The 20,921-nt window shown below is 36.1% G+C and overlaps 1 protein-coding gene across 2 annotated transcripts; it reads left to right on the top strand.

Annotated features, from left to right (window-relative positions):
- Positions 1–4,141: 4,141 nt before the first annotated feature.
- On the top strand, positions 4,142–20,789 carry LOC139134543 (B-cell receptor-associated protein 31-like). 2 transcript variants are annotated; one of them, XR_011552812.1, is made up of 9 exons: positions 4,142–4,249; positions 6,609–6,728; positions 8,647–8,747; positions 10,376–10,526; positions 12,838–12,973; positions 13,525–13,657; positions 15,998–16,098; positions 17,952–18,450; positions 18,491–20,789. XR_011552812.1 is itself a non-coding variant. In XM_070701423.1 (8 exons), the coding sequence occupies exons 2-8, from the start codon at positions 6,637–6,639 to the stop codon at positions 17,991–17,993; spliced, it is 756 nt and encodes a 251-aa protein (XP_070557524.1). In that variant the 5' UTR covers positions 4,142–4,249; positions 6,609–6,636; the 3' UTR covers positions 17,994–20,789. The 2 variants fall into 2 exon arrangements, 1 of the variants encoding a protein (XP_070557524.1); XM_070701423.1 differs by having other exon boundaries at positions 17,952–20,789.
- Positions 20,790–20,921: the final 132 nt, after the last annotated feature.

Genomic DNA, 20,921 nt, shown 5'->3' with positions numbered 1-20,921 from the left:
AATTTGGTATGTAGGTTCTCAGGTACATTACATCAAATTATAACCACCATGTTTTTGTTTTGTTTTTATGATTTTTACCCCATTTTTGCAAAGGATTTGTTACTTTTATGTTGTATTTATGTATATTGTGTGTGTGTGTGTGTGTCACATGACTAAGTACTGACATTGATACATACCCATTCATACACTATGGGAATGGCTAGAACAGGTAAGGTGTTGGGTGTGTAGGTAGCTTTGACAACAAAGTCATTGTGGCTGAAATATATCTTTCTACAATGGTTGCCTATGGTATTGGGGACAAATGAGCATTGCAGAAACCACAGTCAGACTCTGCACAAACTTTGATGACAGTAGGACTGCCTGTAGTTAATTTGTTTCATTGTGGACTTTGTGAGAGCAATTGTATAACATAATATACAGAACAACAATTGCCTATAAAATATTACCACACCTTGCATCTGCACCTATAACATGTGATATAAAACCCATAGTATGAAAAACTGTAGCTGTGATATCACAGTTGCACTTGTGGTGTCTATCAAATGTGCTCAAGTCTAGGGTCACCGCCATGCACTGTGGCGGTAACCCTTGACCCGAGCGAGTTCGATAGACGCCTCAAGTGCAGCTGCAATATCACAGCTACGTAAAACTATACAATGGAGATTTGGGTGCTTTTACAAACGGGAACTAAAGCATATCCTGCACCAATGTGACAAAACTGACATTTATTTAAAAATTTAAAAATGACATACATTTGTCTTTTGATTTCAATCTTTTTTGTAGACTTGACAGAGCTCACTTTTAGTCTAACATTGGCAACATTGCATTTGTAACAGTGCAGTCAGGGAGTGCATGCAGCAGCAGAATACAAGTACACATTCATCTGAAAATATTTTGGTTCCCTATTATTTTTAACATTTTCAGATAATGAAAGATGAAAAAGATTTTATGTTATCCACTGGTTCTAAATGTTAGTGATAATTGAACATAATCTGGAAGTTTTTTTCCCATATTATGACTTCTACTTCAAAAAAAATCTAAAAATGTATGAATGCCATTAAATTTTCATAAGAAAAACAACAAGTGGGCCTTGTAACAGGGCAGAAGATGTTGATAATTTATTCAAAATTTCTATGTACCACATACAGTTTCTTGGTGTGTCTCTACAGTCTGCTGAAATATATTCAAACTGAATGAATTTCATTATTCAGTTGCATTTTTTGGTGCACCGTTCGGGCGCATAACTTTAATATATCGGACAATTAGTTTTCAGCACACCCTTGGGGTGCATGACTTTAATATTATAAGACATATATATATCAAAGATATCTGGATGTTTAATAATTTTTTGGCGCGCCCTTAGGGCGCAGTACAGTAATATATATCAGATATATATGTCAGAGATATCTTGATCGATCGTTTGTAAACTGAATGTCTGTTTTGCAAAGTGTACCATTATGAAATCTGCAGTTCTTATGAAAAGTATGACAATTCCTGACACTTTTCTGTTTTCTCTTTGAGAATTCAGAAAGCAACATGCATTAATATTTCACAATATATATGATACAGTGACACATACATTTTAGAAAGAGGAAATTGACAAAATATTTTTCGTTCCCATTGATGCAATTATTTCCTTTGTGTCACAGGTAATTCTGTAAAAAGGTGCTTTTTTCATGACTAAAATAATAGTTTACACAAGGAAGTTTTCGTCATTATTAGCTGTGCTTTTATGGTTTCACATTCAAAGAAAAGGTCCTCTCAGGCACTATATTAAAGTACATCAGATTTGGCTAAAATTTGGCTATGGCTTCTCAGGAGATTTAATTGGATGGCTGACAAGTCTGAACACCCATCAAAGTATTTGATTTACTGCTTTTCTCTCTTTGATACTAATGATTGACATCCATTTATGTATACAACAGTTCAGGACATCTGGTTAAGCATGACAGTGTGGAATACATTCACAGCTCATTCAAAATACTGTATTCAAACTTCAAACTTTAAAATTGACTCTTTGATATTCCTATCTTAAAACTGACATGTCAATGACTGAACATTTAAAATATACCCCAAATATATATATATATATATATATATATATATATATATATATATATATATATATATATATATATATATATATATATATATATATATATATATATATATATATATATGAATTGATAAATTTATATTTTGTCTTTTGTTTTACCTTTGTCGTGCAGAGGGGGTCACCCTGTTTTAGAAAGTTGGAATAGGGGGTCATGCAGCCCCTTTTACACATCGGCAAAAAAATAATCCACTGCCGCCCCCTCCCACACACACACACACACAACATATGTCACATCCCACCCCCAGCTGAAGAAACTGACCAGTTCCTAACTGGCAGTGTCACCGTACTTTATATACCAACAGTGACTGTTTCAGAGTGAGATTGGTCTAACTCTGATGTAGTTGAAGAAGAGTTTGGGTCATATAACACTAATGATAATGAAACATATGGTACTTTGAACACCAGGCTGAAGATTAAGAACAATGTACCTGCGATATATTCATTCTCGTTGCAAATTTCAGAGTGAGAATGGCCAATTAACTTCTTTGTCAACTGCATCGGGATTTGGACCAGCATATTATGTCATGTTTTCTGCACAATACCTCGAGAGACTGTTTCTCAAAACCAGTGCCTAATCCTGTTATTGAAAATGGTCAATAATATACTTACAGTTAATTATACCTTCTGCAGACAAAGATCAAGAATATAGTTTGGACAAACTTGGATGGACTCACTTGCAAAGCGTGATTGCTATGGTTCCTTGTGTATTTGTTTTCCGACAATATGCATCAGGCAGTCATTTTTCCAGCATTTCTGACCACTCTGTCTTGCCAAGCTATTATCATTGTAAACACATATTATAAAGCAGTAACTCTTTACTATTATATTAGATATATGTCCATTAAAGTTTAACATTTTGTCTCAAATTTTACTAGAAAACGAAACAACTGGTGAATGTCAATGTCATGTTGTATATTCTGATCAGATATTTCATCATGAAGAAATGAATATTAATCTGCCATTCATATCTCAGTAAATATGTATGATTTGTGATATTCATTGGGTGTGTAATAGCTTTAACTCAAGTCTTCAGTCACATTTGTTGACATTGCCTTGGTGATGTACTTTAAACAATCACTGGAAATATACAGGATAAGATTATGTAACCTTCTTGATAAGATCAAAATAAACTATATATTACTGAATTTTAAATAAATCCTTTGTAAAAAAAAGTATCAAAGAATAAATGAACAACTAACTTTGTTATACTCAAACAATTTTACAAATGTTTTAACTGAAAATGTTTAACTACCGGGTACCTTTAAATAAGGAAAAAATGAACAAAGCATGTAAATCTCTATGAAACACTTTTCTAACAGTCGACTAATGTCTACCTGTTAGATATTAACTTTAAACTTATTCTCCAATTAAAACAGTGGTGTCTAAGAATAAAATGTAGACTAAAATGATAAAAATTGCCAAAAATGTATGATACTGTTTTTGAACTTCATAATAATACACGGTGGCACTAATACCTACAAGATGAGTCGGTTGACCTACCATGACGGGTTGAAGGAAAGCTCAAAAGAAGGCAGCGGTTTGCAGAAGTGCACTTTCTTGATATTTTGCAAGTCATGTGCTTTACATCAGACAGTAACATTGGAAAGATTGCATAAGTTGGATATATGTTCAGTGATGTGCATGTGTGAAGACATGGATATTTACATAATTAAATGTTAAAAACGGCTCGATTTTACAAGATTGTGATTTAATGATTTTGTATTTTGAAAAAAAAATTGAAGCAACCTCTGGAAAAAAAATTTGCCAGTGTGGTTAAAAAATTTGTTGCCATACCCATTTCCTCCATCCCCCACCAAAATCAAATGGGCCACTCCTTAAACTCATATTTCAGGATTAAAATGTAGTCTTGGGTTTATGTGAGTATACAATGATCATAGAATATTATAGTTTTTATCAACAATGTTTATATCTATAACATCTATAATTGTTTCACTTTTGTTCCACTAATAATGTCCTCTTGCTTTGTTGTCTGTTACCTGAGACAACACTAATAATCAGGGTCAACGATCTTTTAGGGAACATCATCGTGTCCACCCCCAGCAATAATAGATCGATCCTTCAAACATCCGGTAACCGTACTTCCTGTATTTCATCAACAGGCAATTATATTGGGTAAGAACTCTGTCCAAATTTTAAATTTTATTGAGAACGAAGAGGCGAAAAGGATATGTAGTTTTTGGAACTTCATAGTTCAAATTCAACATCTAATGTGTGCACAACGAGCTCTACGGCGGTTTTGGGATGACGTGTCATGGACATGAAGTCGCACGTAGAGTCGAGGGTCCGTCCATGCCCGCTACAAAGTGATACCATGGACTATGGAGGAATAGATGGGCTCCTTTTTATCTACACCTTGATTATTAAGAGAGATAGCTTTCCTCCTCAACCAATCAATTTGCTAGGAATGGGAACCGTAGCTACCACTCCCGTATTGCATATGTATTGTGTTGCGTGTGACACGGAACGAATCAAAGCAACCGATCCACTTATTGCAATGACGTTGCGTTGTCATGTCCTCCAAATATTTATCATCGTGCCAATAATTATCATATTCGGTTATAGTGTAGTGCATTTTGACATGCAATGATCACGTTGCAATCTTACTGTATGTATCTCTACTGAACTACACCACATTAGTGACACAAGCTGTTGTTTGATCCACTCATTGATCTCAGGATTGTGTTGTTTTGATCATAGACCCTGGAGTGGAGGGTCTATGTTTTGACCATGAAATTGTAATTTAGTTATATGTACCACTGAACTGCCAAATACATGTCTCCGAAGGAAAGGATGCCAAATTCTCACAGAATCCGTACATTTGCATCTGTGATTCAAGTTATCATTACTGCTTTTATGATGCAATGACAATTTATCAGGACACCCTAGAAACGTAATTCCGTATAATAATTCAATATCAATTCCCCTCCCATCCCAAACGAAATTCCTTAATTAATGCAATTTTTTTTCAGGAAAACTCTGTTCTTTATCATGCATGGAGAATACAATACTGTCTTTAATGCAAATGTTGTGTATGTTTTACGAATGATAGAGATAAACTAACATATGTTTACCCTTTTTGAAACATTCCAAAAAGACTGATTTGATTTCTTCATGGCAGGGCAGCATCTACAAACTGTGGGAAGATAGTTCAGAAAATGTGGACCCATAATGATTTTGGTACAAATGTATCAAAACTTTAGTGTCCAAAAAGATGTGTTTCATAATCATGCAACAGATAAGTCATTACTTGAGGGTCATGACTTTTAATGATTTCGTGTGTTGCAAATATCATGTGGTTTCATGGTCTGATTGTTTTCGGTTACAGCAGAATTATGATTTTGATGCTTATAAAACAAATTGGGGCCCTGCCCTGTGCCCCCTAAACTAAGGAATTACATTTCTAATACATTAGCTTTAATGATCGATGTCCCCTTAAGTTGCAGTTGTTAAATTTTACACCAAACCTGTGCAGTACTTTACATATTATTCTTCCCAATTTTCCCTTGCCAAATCTTTTAAGTGATCATCAAAAGAAAATATCCATCATTTTAATACTCAAAGAAATTTTCAAATCATGGTTCTCAGTGTCTTATCTGGACAGATGAGGGGATCCCCCCCCCCCCCCCCCCCGTTGACATGTTGGCACCCCCTTGTAATTTGTCAAGGGGGGAGGACCACCCCCATGAAATGATGCCAATTATCACACCTTACAAGATACAAGTAGAACACATGAACTGATGAAATCCCCCTGAATTTTCTGGTAAAGGGGGAATCCCCATGTTGATGCCATCCTGGATGAAACTCTAGGATCTTTGGTAGGAGATAATGGACAACTTGAAACTGATAACACTTTGAGAACTTAACTAAATGAATACAATAGCAATTAAATGTGTACAATTTAGACACAGCAGTACCACTTCCACAGGCTACAACCCCCTGTCTGCACAGTTATTTACAATCATATCTGAATACAACAAGACAGGCTGATCCAATGGTGCCTAGTATTCATAACTGACAGCTGTTGTGGAAAGCATATTTGTGAAAACTCTAAAGCTCTAAAGAAATCATGACTGACAGAGAAAATGACTTTAGTGACTTCTGTTTTTAACTTTGAAAGGGTTTGGATAATTTAGGAACATAGTTTCTGTACACAATACACGATGAAAGAGAAACGGCTGTATTTACTGCTGTAAAATTTCACCAACGCTTAGAAACGTCTGCAGTAGCAATGCTTCAACTGAAGCAGTTTCAGCACTCAGTATTGGACTGTAACCTATTTGAGTTAATAATCAGCAAACCAACTATGCGAGGTAAACTAACTTTTTTGTCATGTGTGGTAAAGAAGGCAGTAACAGGAACTCAAATTAGATGATTTAATAAATGTTTCAAAGATAAATAGTCAACTTTTTGCTTCTGAATGGGAATACAGTTTTTTTAGAATAATTTGAACTCTTATATTGTTTTTTCACAGGTAACAACAGAAGATATAAAAGAGCAAGATGTCTCTACAGTGGACTTTTGTGGCTGGATTTCTGTACACAGAAATAGTGCTGGTGATTTTACTTATGTTACCATTCATCAAGCCACAAATGTGAGTATACCATCTCTATGATAAGTGGATTTGTCATTGCTACTTGCATCTTACGTCGGCTGTGTCATTGCTACTTACATCCTGTATCGGTTGTATCATTGTTATTTACATCCTATATCTGTTGTGTCATTGCTACTTACATCCTTTTTTTGCTTGTGTCATTGTTATTTACACCCTATATTGGTTGTATCATTGCTACTTACATCCTATCATTGCTACTTACATCCTATTTCTGTTGTGTCATTGAAACTTTACACCCTATATCGTTGTGTCATTGCCGCTACTAAAATCCTATATCGGATGTGTCATTGCCACTGACATCCTATATTGGTTGTGTCATTGCTACTTCCATCCTATATTGGTTGTGTCATTGTTACTTCCATCCTATATTGGTTGTGTCATTGTTACTTACATTCTACATTGGTTGTGTCAACAAAGTTTTTACTAAGTTCTTATTATGGATCTGTCGTTGTTACTTGCATCTTATAAGTTACCGTAGTATGTGTATCATTTCAAATTCCATCATATGGGTTCAGAGAGGTTAATTAAGCCTTTCTTACGCATAATTATTTTCTCCCCTGTGGCATGTATGTTTACACAACAATATTGTATTCATTAGACTTGGTTCAAGTCGGTGAATTTAAAAAAAATAAAATCATTTATAATAGTTTCTCTTGTGTCTCTCCTATTTCGTACAAACCTATCCGGAATTTGGCAGCTCACGCCAGGTTTTCCCAGCGATTGAATGCGTCACGTTTGAGTCTGCGCAGTAGTGAGTTACTTTCTGCCGGATTCACCGACTTGGACTTCTTGCAAAGTACAGGCGGTGAGACGGACTGTGTACACAGTGACGTAGAGCAAATACAAAATGATTGACAGCCCCGGCCGTTATTCTGGCCAATAAGAAGAACGCATTGCTAATAAACCTCTGCATGCATTAAAAAGTTTGTTGTCATCTCCGTGCAAAGCTAGACATCGAGTACGTTTTATATCTGGGCGAATAATGGCATCAAGTTCGTACATCAACCGCGTTTTACTACTGATCGGTCGACCATCGCTAATCATGCGAGATTACCAAAGAAGGCTTGTTGAGAGTTACATTGAGGGAAAAGATGTGTTCGTCTGCGCACCAACCGGCAGCGGAAAATCACTGACATACTAAGTCGCCCCACATTGTTTTGATTTACATCGCTTTGGGCACGTAAGAGAACAGGCTACAACTGTAAGGACGGTGTCTTTTTCCATCCTTGAATAACCTGCGACGATTTTCGCATTTTTGCAACATGGGCCCCACAAACAACACAGATATTTTCACGCGTTTTCGGTGATACAACAGAGGTCGTGCTGACTTTTGTGGGAGTGATCACACTCGACATTTTGTCAACAACGCCATGTGAGTTTTATGCACGTCTCGTTTGGGTCAATTGGTAACTCCTCCCAATGTGTAAAATTTAGTGATGTCATCTTATGAATAATATATGAGTAAAGAAAAACGTCATCTCATGAATAATTTATAGCAACGCAGATCGTGCAAGAAAGCCAAGTCTGTGATTCCGGGTGAAACTCCGCTGTATAGCGTTCACTCCACTCATCGCGTTCACCCTACTCATTGCGTCCACTCACGCGCGCGTTTCACATGAAAGCAAAATACAAATCATTGCGTTCACTCCACTCAAACATTCACAAATCACAGACTTGAACCAAGTCTATGTATTCATGTGCATGGTGTCTTATCTGCAATTATGTGTGATTGTCTTTTGCTAAAGTGAATACACACACACACACACACACACATACACACACAAACACACACACACACACACATATACATCTATATATCTATATATATATATGTATATATATATATATGTGTGTGTGTGTGTGTGTGTGTCTTATATTTTTATATTTTTTGCTCTAGGTGGCAGAAGATATTCAAGTCAAGGTTGATGGCAATATTTTCATCATATAGCAACATTTATTTCAATGTGTTTATTGCCATTTTGTTGTTGCTGTTCTTTGGTGAGTACAAATATTCTATTGTAACCTTTATTAGGTAAAAAAATACTCTGTAAGAGAATTAAGAGAATACAACTGCCTTGATAAAATTTACTGTCTCATATGTACACTGACATTCAAATATATAATAATACAGCTGCCTTGATAAAATTTGTTGTCTGATATATACACTGTGATTCAAAGATGCTAGTATAATAATACAGCTGCCTTGATAAAGTCTATTGTCTGATATATACACTGACATTCAAAGATACAGTAATACAGTAGCCTGATAAAATCTATTGTCAGATATATATACAGTCTATCAAAGATATAATAGTATAGCTGCCTTGATAAAATCTATCTTCTGATATATACACACTGTTTATCAAAGATACAATGATACAGCTGCCTTTCATCTTCATGACATTGTTTAAAAGAATCAATTGCATTTTGATCAGTTTGACTCACAGCCATTTTCATGTGTAATTGTTCTTTAGATTGGTAGAGATTTCTTCAAGTGCATGAACAAATGTAATCAACTCTGGTACGCAAAGTGACATGGTGCAAAGTGATGCTTTGCATAGTGACATTATGAAAGCTTTGTTTGTATAAAATTTGTATATTTTGTGCTATTGTATGATTAGTCAATTACTGGTAATAGTGTGGTACTAGGCTATGAAAATTGAAATAAAATGGTGATGTTGCTGTTGTTTGTAAAGTAACTCCCCATGCATTGAGTACATTATACATACTATGCACATTTGTCTTCAGTACATGTTCTGTAGTAAAATATCCTGACAATTATGAATCTTACGGTGTCATCTAATATACTGACTGCATTTTTACAAGTGAATTAGATTAAATGTGTTGCAAATTTGAATTTTTTAATGGACATTTTAAAAGACCCGCCAAATTAGGGTCTGCCTGGGTATTAAGAAAATTCTGAATTGAAAAGTTTTTGGATTACGATTACAACATTGATGCATGTTGTGGTACTAATATTACCATTGTGGATATACTGCAAATGAGACCATGCCTATTCCAGGATGACTCACCAAATTTGATGCTCAGATCTCATAGCCTTTGTGACAGGATTTGAATAATTAGTGTGTCTTTGTACTTTGTACTTACTCACCTTGAACATAGATGCGATGGTATTGGACAAAATAACAAAGGTGCATAGATATATGTACTATCTGAACATGTGAAAAGGACTTTCAAGTGAAATGAAATGGTCTGTGCTTGATTTTCAAGATCACTTTGCAATTTTCTTTTAAGAACTATTATTTCTAAGAATACACCATTTCTTCAATTTTAAAACAACACGAGAATAACTATGCCTCCTAAAGTCCTTGACATAAGGATTTGAGTTGTTCACAAAACACATCAATAACATTAAGTGCTATAGGATGATGTGGATAAAACAATAACTACTAGTATAAGGTCTTGAAGTGGATTGTATCCAAAGATAGCCAAACATACTTACCTGCAATTACTGGGCTCAGGTCCAGAAGTATCATATCAAGTGGGCCAAAGAGATTATTTACTAGCACTGGTATGTGTCAGCCCAAGACTTTGGAAATTCATACACTAAGTCTCTATATTTGACAAGATTTTGACAATTCTTCAAACTTTTGTTATCTTTGTAGATGGAATTCGGGAAGTGCGTAAGTACTCAGTAGGATCAGCTGATGAAGTAGATCTAAAGAACAATCCACAAGCTGAAGTAACCATGCATATGAAGTTGTTCCGTTCACAGCGAAATCTCTACATTGCAGGATTTGCATTTTTCTTATGGATGTAGGTACCAGTTGTCAGTGGTGTGTCTTCTTATTGCATTCAGCTTTGTAGAAACTCTAGATCAGAGTTCCATGTTGTGAGAAGCTAATATTATATAGGGCTCAGCCCTTGGTGTCGCGCCAGGTGTTAAGATTGGCAATGTTATTAGTTCCAGAGACCAGCTCTGGAACTGTTAGTTTTTGCTCACTTTCCTTCTTTCTTTCTTTCTTTCTTTCTTTCTTTCTTTCTTTCTTTCTTTCTCTATTTCCGGTATTACTACCAATAGAACATGCTATACACAAATTTTACCTTAATTACCCAGAATGCATTGCGACACGCTTATGACGTCATCGCTCAGCTCGGACGGGTTTTACGGGCATTTCTTGTTTGTTTATTTATTTATTTTTTATTTGGCATTGCTCAACTATCATATTGCGTTCAGTTATTAATAATTCTAGCTTTATTTCGCTTTGTTTTTTGTTGCTTTTTGATTTATTTTTCTCTAAATACTCGCCGTACGTGGCGCTATACTGTTTCGCCCGAATGCTCATGAAACAACATGGCGGCGTATCGATCGCCTTGCTCGCACAGAGACACAAAAGTAGCCTTTCCCTAAGTTTACAAGCGCGGCTGGGCACATCGTGTACCTAGGCGAGGTGGGTGTGCTCGAATACGGTGATCAATGCAAAATTTGGACTCAAAATCGGCTGTTTTGGCGGAGAAACTGCCTGCCGTATTTCTGAGGAACCACCAGCGGTTTTTCCTATATCAGTCTGCGGGGCTGTGGTGGGAGGCCGTATAACGCCGGTAACACACAGCCCTGCCATGCAGAGCTAGGCATTCATAGTGAACGTACTGTCTGTCATGCACCGGCATGCGTTGGCTGCACGTAAAAGCAACTCAACTTTCCAAGATCAAATGGTCAGTATCTTGTGAAAACAGCGACATAGCAATGAAAATTGTTTTAGTCTGTGCTTTTAATCAAATGAAAATGCATGTGGCTCAATTTCAACGGCCTAGGTCCGATGTTTCCTCTCGTCTGATCATCGTCGTAAATGACACGCCTCTTTACGGCAACAACTCAGCGCTACCCGTCAAGCGATTGATTTTTGCGTAGGTCAGCGGAGCGAAAATTATTGCTCTGGCTCGCAAGAATGTCGTCTGATAAACATTTCCGTGCGTCGTCGCCCCCGTATGTATCTGTTGCGTTTTTACCGTACATGTAGGCATTTGTAATCTGTGTACTGTAATTCCCCGGACTGCCTTGCTTTTAGTTATTATGGTGTTTACTGCTAGTATCAGCCCTGAATATTAAAATCCAAAGCACTCTTTCATTCTGCACCTATCTTTGCCACACATTCTCTTGTTTCTTCCGCTGCTCTCGTCTCTGGAACTTCGCTTTTGCTTGCAAATGCTTTCTAGTTTGTATTGATTCATGATAAAATGTAATTAATTGTTACTTCATAAACGTTTATTTGACAACTATGCCCAGTTTCCCTCTGATGAAAGCAGTTCACGTACGTACACGACGTCGAACCCTGCACAATGCAGGTAGGCATATAGATTTTCTGTAACGTGTAAAAAGTTTGGACAAAAATTGGCAATTTTTACAATGATAACAGCCTATTGCATTAAACAAGGGACGTATCATGCAATCATTATCATTGCAATGATAACTGCACTGCCCACCTTCCACGTGCAAGCTGAAAACACGGTCCCTCGTGCTGAAAACTACAGCGTTCCGTCTAAAAACTGGCAATTTTTGAATCTAATTATTGACACAGGGGGCGCTCTTCTATGATTCAATCCCAGCATTCTTTGCGTATGCCCCCGTTCATATGCACGACAGTTTTCTCCGTTTATCTATATCAACGATACTTTGTATCAGCGACAAGGTGTATAATAACATTTACTGGCTAATAAAAGAGGTATATTTTATAAAAGGCATGTTATATCATAGTAATTTGTTTCGTATTTGTTTATTTACGAGTACTCAAAAAAAAAACATGGCGGCGCCCATGAAAGAAGGGTACACTTCCGGTTACTCGCATAGTATATTATGAATAAGCGCATGCGTAGTCAGTAAGCCGCTGGCGCGAGAAGCTATTATGTGGAACTGCATGGCAGCTGTGACAATGGCATTGTTTTGACAGTGACTGCTAAATTCTGTATTTCCTCAGTGTTCACAATAGTAAAACCTGTCAAGAGTTACCCAGTAATTTTCTGAAAACATCCAATTTTTCTGAAGAAAGAGAATAAAATTTGAAAATACCTGTAGAAAATGAAAATTTAAGATGTTGAAACAAATGCAGTGTTTTCTTATATTTGTTAGGGTTTTGAAACGGTTGTGCACCTTGATTTCTGAGCAAGCTGTCCTGATGGCTAAAAATGAAGCATCTTTGAAACAGGCTAAAAGTGCCAGTGATCAGGCCCAGAAACTAATGAAAGATTTGGAGGACTTGGAGAAGGTGAGTAGAATTAGTAGACAAAGCAGATGAAGGGTGGCTAAACAATGCTGTGAAGGTAGTGAAGAACTCATACATAAAGAGCTAAAACAGGATTGTTGTGATCTACAGTGTACCAAGTAAACAGTCAGTGCAAAGTTGACCATTTATTTTGATATTTGATGTATTCTTGCAGCAACTTTTTGTCACTTTTGGTTTAAATTTCTGCAGATATTCTGTTGTTATTTATGGTGAGCACCGAGTAGATTGCTCAGATATTTAATGTGTTGAGTATCTTAAGCTATGACCAAAGATGGTGACAAATGTGCATCAGCCACTAGCACTGGACTAAGACACAACATTTCTACTGAAAGTGAGTGTTTATTTGACACGAAATGTTTTTTTAAAGAATGAATTGTCACACTGTTTCTGTGGAATGTGTTATTGACATGCAAAGAACACTGAGACAAAGTGAAGTGCACTTTTAGTAAACAAATAATCATACATATTGGTAATAATGATTGTTTCTATGTCATCATGTGTACATTCATGTTTAAAATCTGTTATTCTTGAAGGAAATGAGAGAACGTGGTGGTAAAGCGTCAAGATCAGGGTCCATGGCTGATGTTGTAGTTGCTGCTGTTGCAGATAGTGAAGCAACTAAAGAATTAGCAATTCTGAAAGAAGAACTGAAAGACTCTAAAGCAGGTAAACACTGATGTAACAAAATCTAAGAAACAGCTTCATCTGTGAATCATGAATGTAACAAAGTATCTGAAAGAAAATTCATTTGTGGCGTTCGACAAGTTTTGCAATGTTTTAACTGTTTTAACTAACAAACATGTGGTTTGCTTTTGATCCTTCCATAGCTGCTACCAATTCATGAGCTTATAACCATTTCTATGGTACACAATGGTACCGGTGGTAATGACCATCTAATTATCAGAATTTAAAGGGTTGGCTTAACCAACAGAGCTGTCAAACATAACTTTTCAGCAAATATTTAAAACAAATTTCAATGACAATATTAACTAACACAAGGGAAATGTTGTGATGATTTCATAAATTCAAGAGTTCATGAACCTGGGTTGAAAAAACCTTCCTTTAAAGCTCTGGTAATGCTAACTTTTAACCATTTTAATGGTGGAAATTAACTGTTCTTCCTGTACATTCATTGTGGAAAGTTGTTCTGTGCATAAATAAGTTAGATTTTAGCTGCTTTAGCCTTGTACCAATTCTAAATATTGCTTGATGGAGTTAAAATGCCACGTGGGTTTGTTTACAGATTTGATGTTGTGCAAGTGACTAAGAACGCTGATACTGATGACATCATCAAACTCAAAAGATGAATTTGACCACACCGCCCAGGCAATTAAATAGCATACATGTCCCACCTTTGAATGAGTTTATTTTATACTTCTCTGTTCAGATACATACTTTTGTGGAGGCTAACATTCTATTCTGGAACAATCTGTGCATTACATACGGATCACAAAATATAGTTGACTGTGGTCGATGTGAAATCTCGATACAAGATAAAACATATGGCATAGCCCAGACTTTTCTCATGTCTGTAGACAAATAAATATTAAAATATCTAGGAAATTGAAATAAATAACTTCAGCAGACTGTTGCATTAGCGGTGAGGTGATTGCATAATTGAAGTAACATAATTTGGCAGACTGTCACAAAGATGATAGAGTGTGAATGTGATGGCTTTTGCCAGCCAGTATTTTCAGTAAACTGCTGTCTATATGCTAAGGTCTTGAGGTGAACTACATGGGCTAGTCTGGGTACAGCTGATATCTTGGGCAAAATTCAGGAACAAAATTGAAGCTACTCAAAGAAATTATACAGATCTTTGACATGGATGCATCAATTTTCAAGATTTTGTATAAAGCATTTACAGCATCTGTAAATTTCCTCCCAATTTTGAAAGGCCAACACAAGCTTGGTAGCATGCAATGGCTGCTGCCTACATCTGAACTTCTACATGCTTTGGGGCATGGTCATAGCTAGCTGGTACAGTAGTTGTACTAGTCCTTGTGAGGATTAGAAACTGGTTACGTTATTATTGAGAAATGTTTCTTTTGGATTTACTATAAAATCTTTCTAATGAAGTAAGACTCTTGGTATTGCATTAAGACTCTTGGTACTGCATTCAAGATATCTTTTGTTCCTTTCTGTATGTTTTCAAAAATATTCCGGAAACGATATGCAAAGTTGATGTGCTGTGTTGCCCATCCAATACCAGATATTTTTACCAGACACAGCAATGTCCCATCATTTATGATGAAATTTTCATAATACCACATAATGGAAGAAAAACTTAGTACATTATGTAGTGATGATTTTTGTTTGTATTTGATTTTCTCTCTCACCAATTCATTGAGCAAACTTGACCTCTGTACCATCGGTGACAAGTGTATGTAGTGCATGAAGCACGATGCACGATGAGTAACAAACGGACCGGAACTAAAAAGTAAGCAGGTCAGAGTACGGGGCAGATGACAGCATTGTCATGATTTTGGATAACATACGTTGTTTGTGACCCAGGGATGGTGACAGACTCACAAAAAAACGGACAAATTTTCCAAATAACTGGTGGACATAGGCTACTTGGAACATATGGCTAATTTATTTTTTCTGTTGGACATCTCGTCCGTAGCAGAAGTTGAAGTATCGGCAGCGGAACTCGCCACAGAGTTCGTGTGTAATTGACACGGAATACTGTAGATGGCCACGAAGTAGGATAGTCGCCTATACAGTGAAACATTCAATGTTGCCAGTATGAATTTAACCCATTTTGTGGTCATGTGAGAAAAAGAATCTCACACACCAAGGACCTGGGATCAGATTTCTCACACGAGTTGGGGATATTTTGTCTCACATGAGCCGCAGGCGAGTGTGAGACAAAATATCCCCAACTCGTGTGAGAAATCTGATCCCAGGTCCTTGGGGGTGTGAGATTGTATTAATCTCTACTCTATTGTAAATAGACTGGTACATGCTGTACATTACAAAATGGTTTATTGTATTCTTTCACAGCTCTTTCCAAAGCTGAATCTGATTTGATGGCCTTGAAGAAACAAGCTGAAGGTACAAATAAAGAGTACGACAGACTGTTGAATGAACATAGAGACTTGCAGGTTAGTTTTACACATGCATGGATTTACAGCTAATCAGTGACAGTTTTAGTTACCAAGATGCAGTGCAACATGTCAACATTTCTACTCTAGCTGTTATTTCAGTATTATAGACAGACCAAATCATGCAGTGAATGATAAAGTTGCTCACAAGAAAGACCTAGAAAAGATCTCCAGTAGTTGTCCGTGGAACTTGTACATGTCCATGGAACTTTGATAGATGTTGGCTAATCTCAACCCATTGTATGACACTCCTAAGAGATAAAATATACCATACCGGTTGGAATATAAGCCTCTAGTTCGACAACACAAAACTGTGGTTATACTAGGGGAGGGGCTTATACCTAAGCAAGCAATGTTATCTGCCATCCATACTTAATTTATGCTCAATTATTGAACACCACTCAAACTTTCAATCACTTTCAAAAATCCACTCACATCAAAAGAAATTGTCAAGGACAAAAGAATTATTGATTTATTTGATGTTATTTATCACTACCACACCCTCCAATGATACAAGCTGTTGACACTAAGCCAATTTCCAGACTAAATGCAACATTTACTCCTGGACAATTTAGTGGGGTGAATATTGACTTTAGTTGGGTGAATGTTGACAGAATTTTGTTGTGTAACAAAGTCAGAGACCCAATATATTACTAGATTTACCAGTACTGTATGAATTTTAATAATCATATAAACATAAGAAAATGTGATAGACTGAAAGTATACTTGACAGAAATGGATGAAAAGGAATTTATAGATTTACTTTGCTTCAATGTTAATTGTTGGTAAAAAGGCATAAAAGAGGATAACTATAGAAATAACGGACGATGCACTGACCATTAACGTTTATTTATGGGCAAGGGCGAGAGGAAAGCCAAAAATTAATGGGCGAGGCTTACCGAGCCCGTTTATTTGGCTTTCCTCTCACCCACGCCCATAAATAAACGTTAATGGTCAGCGCGGAGTCTGTTATTTCCATTATATTATCAACGAACACCGAAAAACCGTCAAAATTTACGAAAATTTCCCTTGCGAACGACAACGGGGCCCCAGAACTTGTCAGTGAGTAGTGCATGCGCTGCCAAAATTTTGAAAATCTGGAGAATTTTTTTGAAAAAAGCGTCTAAACTTGGTCGACAAATGCTCCATTTTATTTTATGGTTGATTATGAATTTTGTACAAATTGCTTTTTTCGTTTCAGCTGTAATGTTTGTTATGTTTACGATATTATTTATATTCACGGGCATGAAAACAAACCATTACTGTGTATTTGTGGGCAGTCACGTGGTTCAGCTCGACCAATCAAAACGCGATGAACAGGGCATGGTAATATAATAGAAAGTTAGTGGTTAGAAAGTTAATCTGGTAACATTGGTTAGTGTCCTCATATTGATGTTGAGGAGAAATGGAAAAAATAAATTGTAGTTAGATAACTTGATTACCTATAAGCATACTTATTGTATATTCGGGCACGGACCCTTTTGTGGAGGGACTGTGATTCGGGCCTGTCCTTTCAGGAAAAGTGAAGATTCTTTATGACAGCTATAACAATCATGTAAACAGAACACATTACCTGTTCAAAATATTATCAAACTCAAGAATGTGTATAGAGCCATTTTGTGATATGTTTATGCAACATTATGTATCATTCATGTGTTTGTATTAAATGTGAAGTTAAAATTTGACATGCATGATGGATGCTTCACCAAAAAGTAGTAAGAGTATACTAGTCTACAACTTTAAACAATTTGTTGAATTGTAATAAGACCATGGATGTACAAAAATGATCAGACAATCTTCAGTCAAAGTGTTCACTTGTGTCTTGACATAGTGTCGTGTGTGCTTCGTTACAGATAAAGCTGGAAAGTGCAGAAGAATCAAAGAAAGATCTGTGAACGATTTGTCCTCAATATCTCAGACAACGGAGTATTCCCTTTGAAAAAAGGAAAACGTGAAGATTACTGAAGACTACATGTTGTATCTGAAGGCACTTATAGTTGATAAGCTTTGTAAAGATAGGTTTATTTAAATATTGATATTTGCTTTTCAATGCATTAGGTGTATCTTTGTAGATTATAAATGATAAGAAAGTTGGTTGCATAAGTACATGTAATTATTTACATTAACCTTGTGACCTTAGAACAATTGGATTCAAAATTACTACAAAAAGGACAACATTTTCCTCTGGATGTCAACTATCAACAGAGTAAGCTATTTCATTATTCATAGTATTTAGCTTTTGAAAAGAAATTTGAGATATGGTAATGTTAAAGGTTGTATGTATTTTAAAAAGAATTGAAATTTGAAAAATTTGTCTCAACCTTGTCTTGAACTGAATGCAGAAATGCCAATGTCTACTTCGTATTTCCATAGACCCTCCAAAAAACGGGAGGGTCTATGGTATTTTGTGTGGCATTGCAAATTTTAGTGGTGCTATATTGTGAAAGGTTTAATGAAAACACACATATAATACTCTCAGTAACAAAATGTAAAATTCAACTTACTAGTGATTAATTTGTTGCATATATTCTTATATAAGTTTGACCACACATAATGGATAGTCACACCAAATGCAGGTGATATCATCAGTGTTTGATATGTGTTCTACCAGACTAACATATTTATCTGCACATTTGTTTTACAGTATCATATACATTGTACGCCTCCATTAACATTAACTGGATCACTAGATCATCTAAATGTCAAGGTCACTGGTCCAAATGTCACTCAAAGTCATTGATTGGTCCAGCTGTCAGAGTAACTGGTCCAAATGTCAAGGTCACTGGTCAAGGCAAAATAATTTCAGACCTATGACCACTGTTTTTAAACATCCCTGAGACACTGATACTGTTGAAATACTTAGGCCAAAAAAAGAAAAAGAAATGTTTCTGGTCAGCGCGCGTGTCACTTGAACAACAGCGCGTCACCCTTTTTTTTCCTGGTTTGTGGCTGGTGGCCATGGCAAACTACGTACTGATTACTATGACACCAAACCAAAACGGCTGAAGAGAAAGAGAAAATTCTTTGGGGCACATGATCAGTGACTGCGTGAACAGTTTAAATGTTACTATATTGATAAAACTATAAAACTGACCCTCCTCCCTCCCTTGAGGAGAAAAATAAATAAATAAATAAATAAATAAAAAATTCGCGTCGCCGCACCATTTTTTTAAGAAAGGCCTGACCAGAAACATTTCTTCTTTTTTTTTTTTGGCCTTATGTACATTCTCAACTTTAAGGATTTTCTCTTTTTGTACCCTTGTGTTTGAAACTTTTCATTAATATTGAAAGACTGTGATTTGCAACACTGTTTCCTTAGTGATGTAAGAATGCTGGTTAACTTTTGCTTTCATCTACCATTGCCGTCTGCTGTTCTTTAGTGTTTATCACTCTCTAGGACAGATACAATGATGATAGATTGTTTATTAAGATAAGCCAAAATATCTTATGTTCTATGAAATTTTCATCTCAAGAACTCCAGACAACTTGCAGTGGTTGAATCTTAAGATTTTTACTGTACTTGTGATTCAAAAATCATCAGTATATTTAAGTACAGGAAAATGCAGTTGATAGTGTATACTAGTATTATCTGCTGCTCAGTGTGATCTCGTGAATGTGTAACCAATGAAAGAGCTGTTGCAGCAAAGCCAGACTGGTTTACTGTGAAACCACTGAGACTGGTTTACAGTGAAACCACTGAGACTGGTTTACAGTGAAACCACTGCGACCGGTTTACAGTGAAACCACTGAGACTGGTTTACAGTGAAACCACTGCGACCGGTTTACAGTGAAACCACTGCGACCGGTTTACAGTGAAACCACTTAGACCGGTTTACAGTGAAACCACTGAGACTGGTTTACAGTGAAACCACTGAGACTGGTTTACAATAAAAGGTGGCAGCTGTTTTACAATTATTCTTTCTAAGACATGTTAATTAACATCTTTTCAGCTGCCTCCTTCATTCCATGTATTCATAAATGTTAGCAGAAGTCACAACAATGTGTAATTAGTGTCATGAAGGTAGAATTCTAAGCATTAATTTTGAAAAATTTAAATATAGTTACTGAACCCAGTTACTTTTTTGATTGGTTATTCTTTATTGCTGTTTCCATTTTAATACTTGGTTTTCAATGAACTCACATGAAATACACATTATAAAAGATGAAACAAGTATAAAGTCTAAAGGTTTTTCTAACCAGAGATAACTGACTTGCAGTAGTATGGTTTCTCACCTAACTATTGTCATTTGACTGACTGAAACAGGGAATGACACTACTGACCAAGTTTGTTGTACTTTTTTAGACTTAACTTTCTGACTGACAGATTTTGTTATACAGGATGATATCTGTTTGACTTGAGATGACTTTTAAAGTATAGAGAGTTGTTTTAGTGACCACTGTGTGAGTCTCTTTGTGTGAGTCTTGACCTCTAAGGCCAAAGTCATTCGTAGTTTGAATGTAGGATATTTTCATGCTTTTGTTTGGTTAATGTGACATTGATTTGTTACAGTTTTTTATATTTAAGTGATCATAAAACAGGATCAATTAAATAGTTTACAGAGTCTGTCATCTGTTATTTTATCTTTATGTTCTTAACTTTGTTGTATTTTTGTTCAACTTTCGCCGGTTTCTCTGCTACTCAAACCTTGATAATATCATTATTGGAAAATAAAGGGATATTTGCAAATTAATTACATTGTTTGGCACATTTATCAATCACAGACAATTCACAACAGGTTTATGTGTGTTTGAGACATTGAAATCATGGCAGTGTACAGAGTATCGAGAGCGATAATGGCGAAGAAAATCTGACATGATCAGGA

The sequence above is a fragment of the Ptychodera flava genome, chromosome 6 (genome assembly GCF_041260155.1).
Source record: "Ptychodera flava strain L36383 chromosome 6, AS_Pfla_20210202, whole genome shotgun sequence".
NCBI lineage: Eukaryota > Metazoa > Hemichordata > Enteropneusta > Ptychoderidae > Ptychodera > Ptychodera flava.
This window is presented reverse-complemented; position numbering and strand designations above follow the sequence as displayed.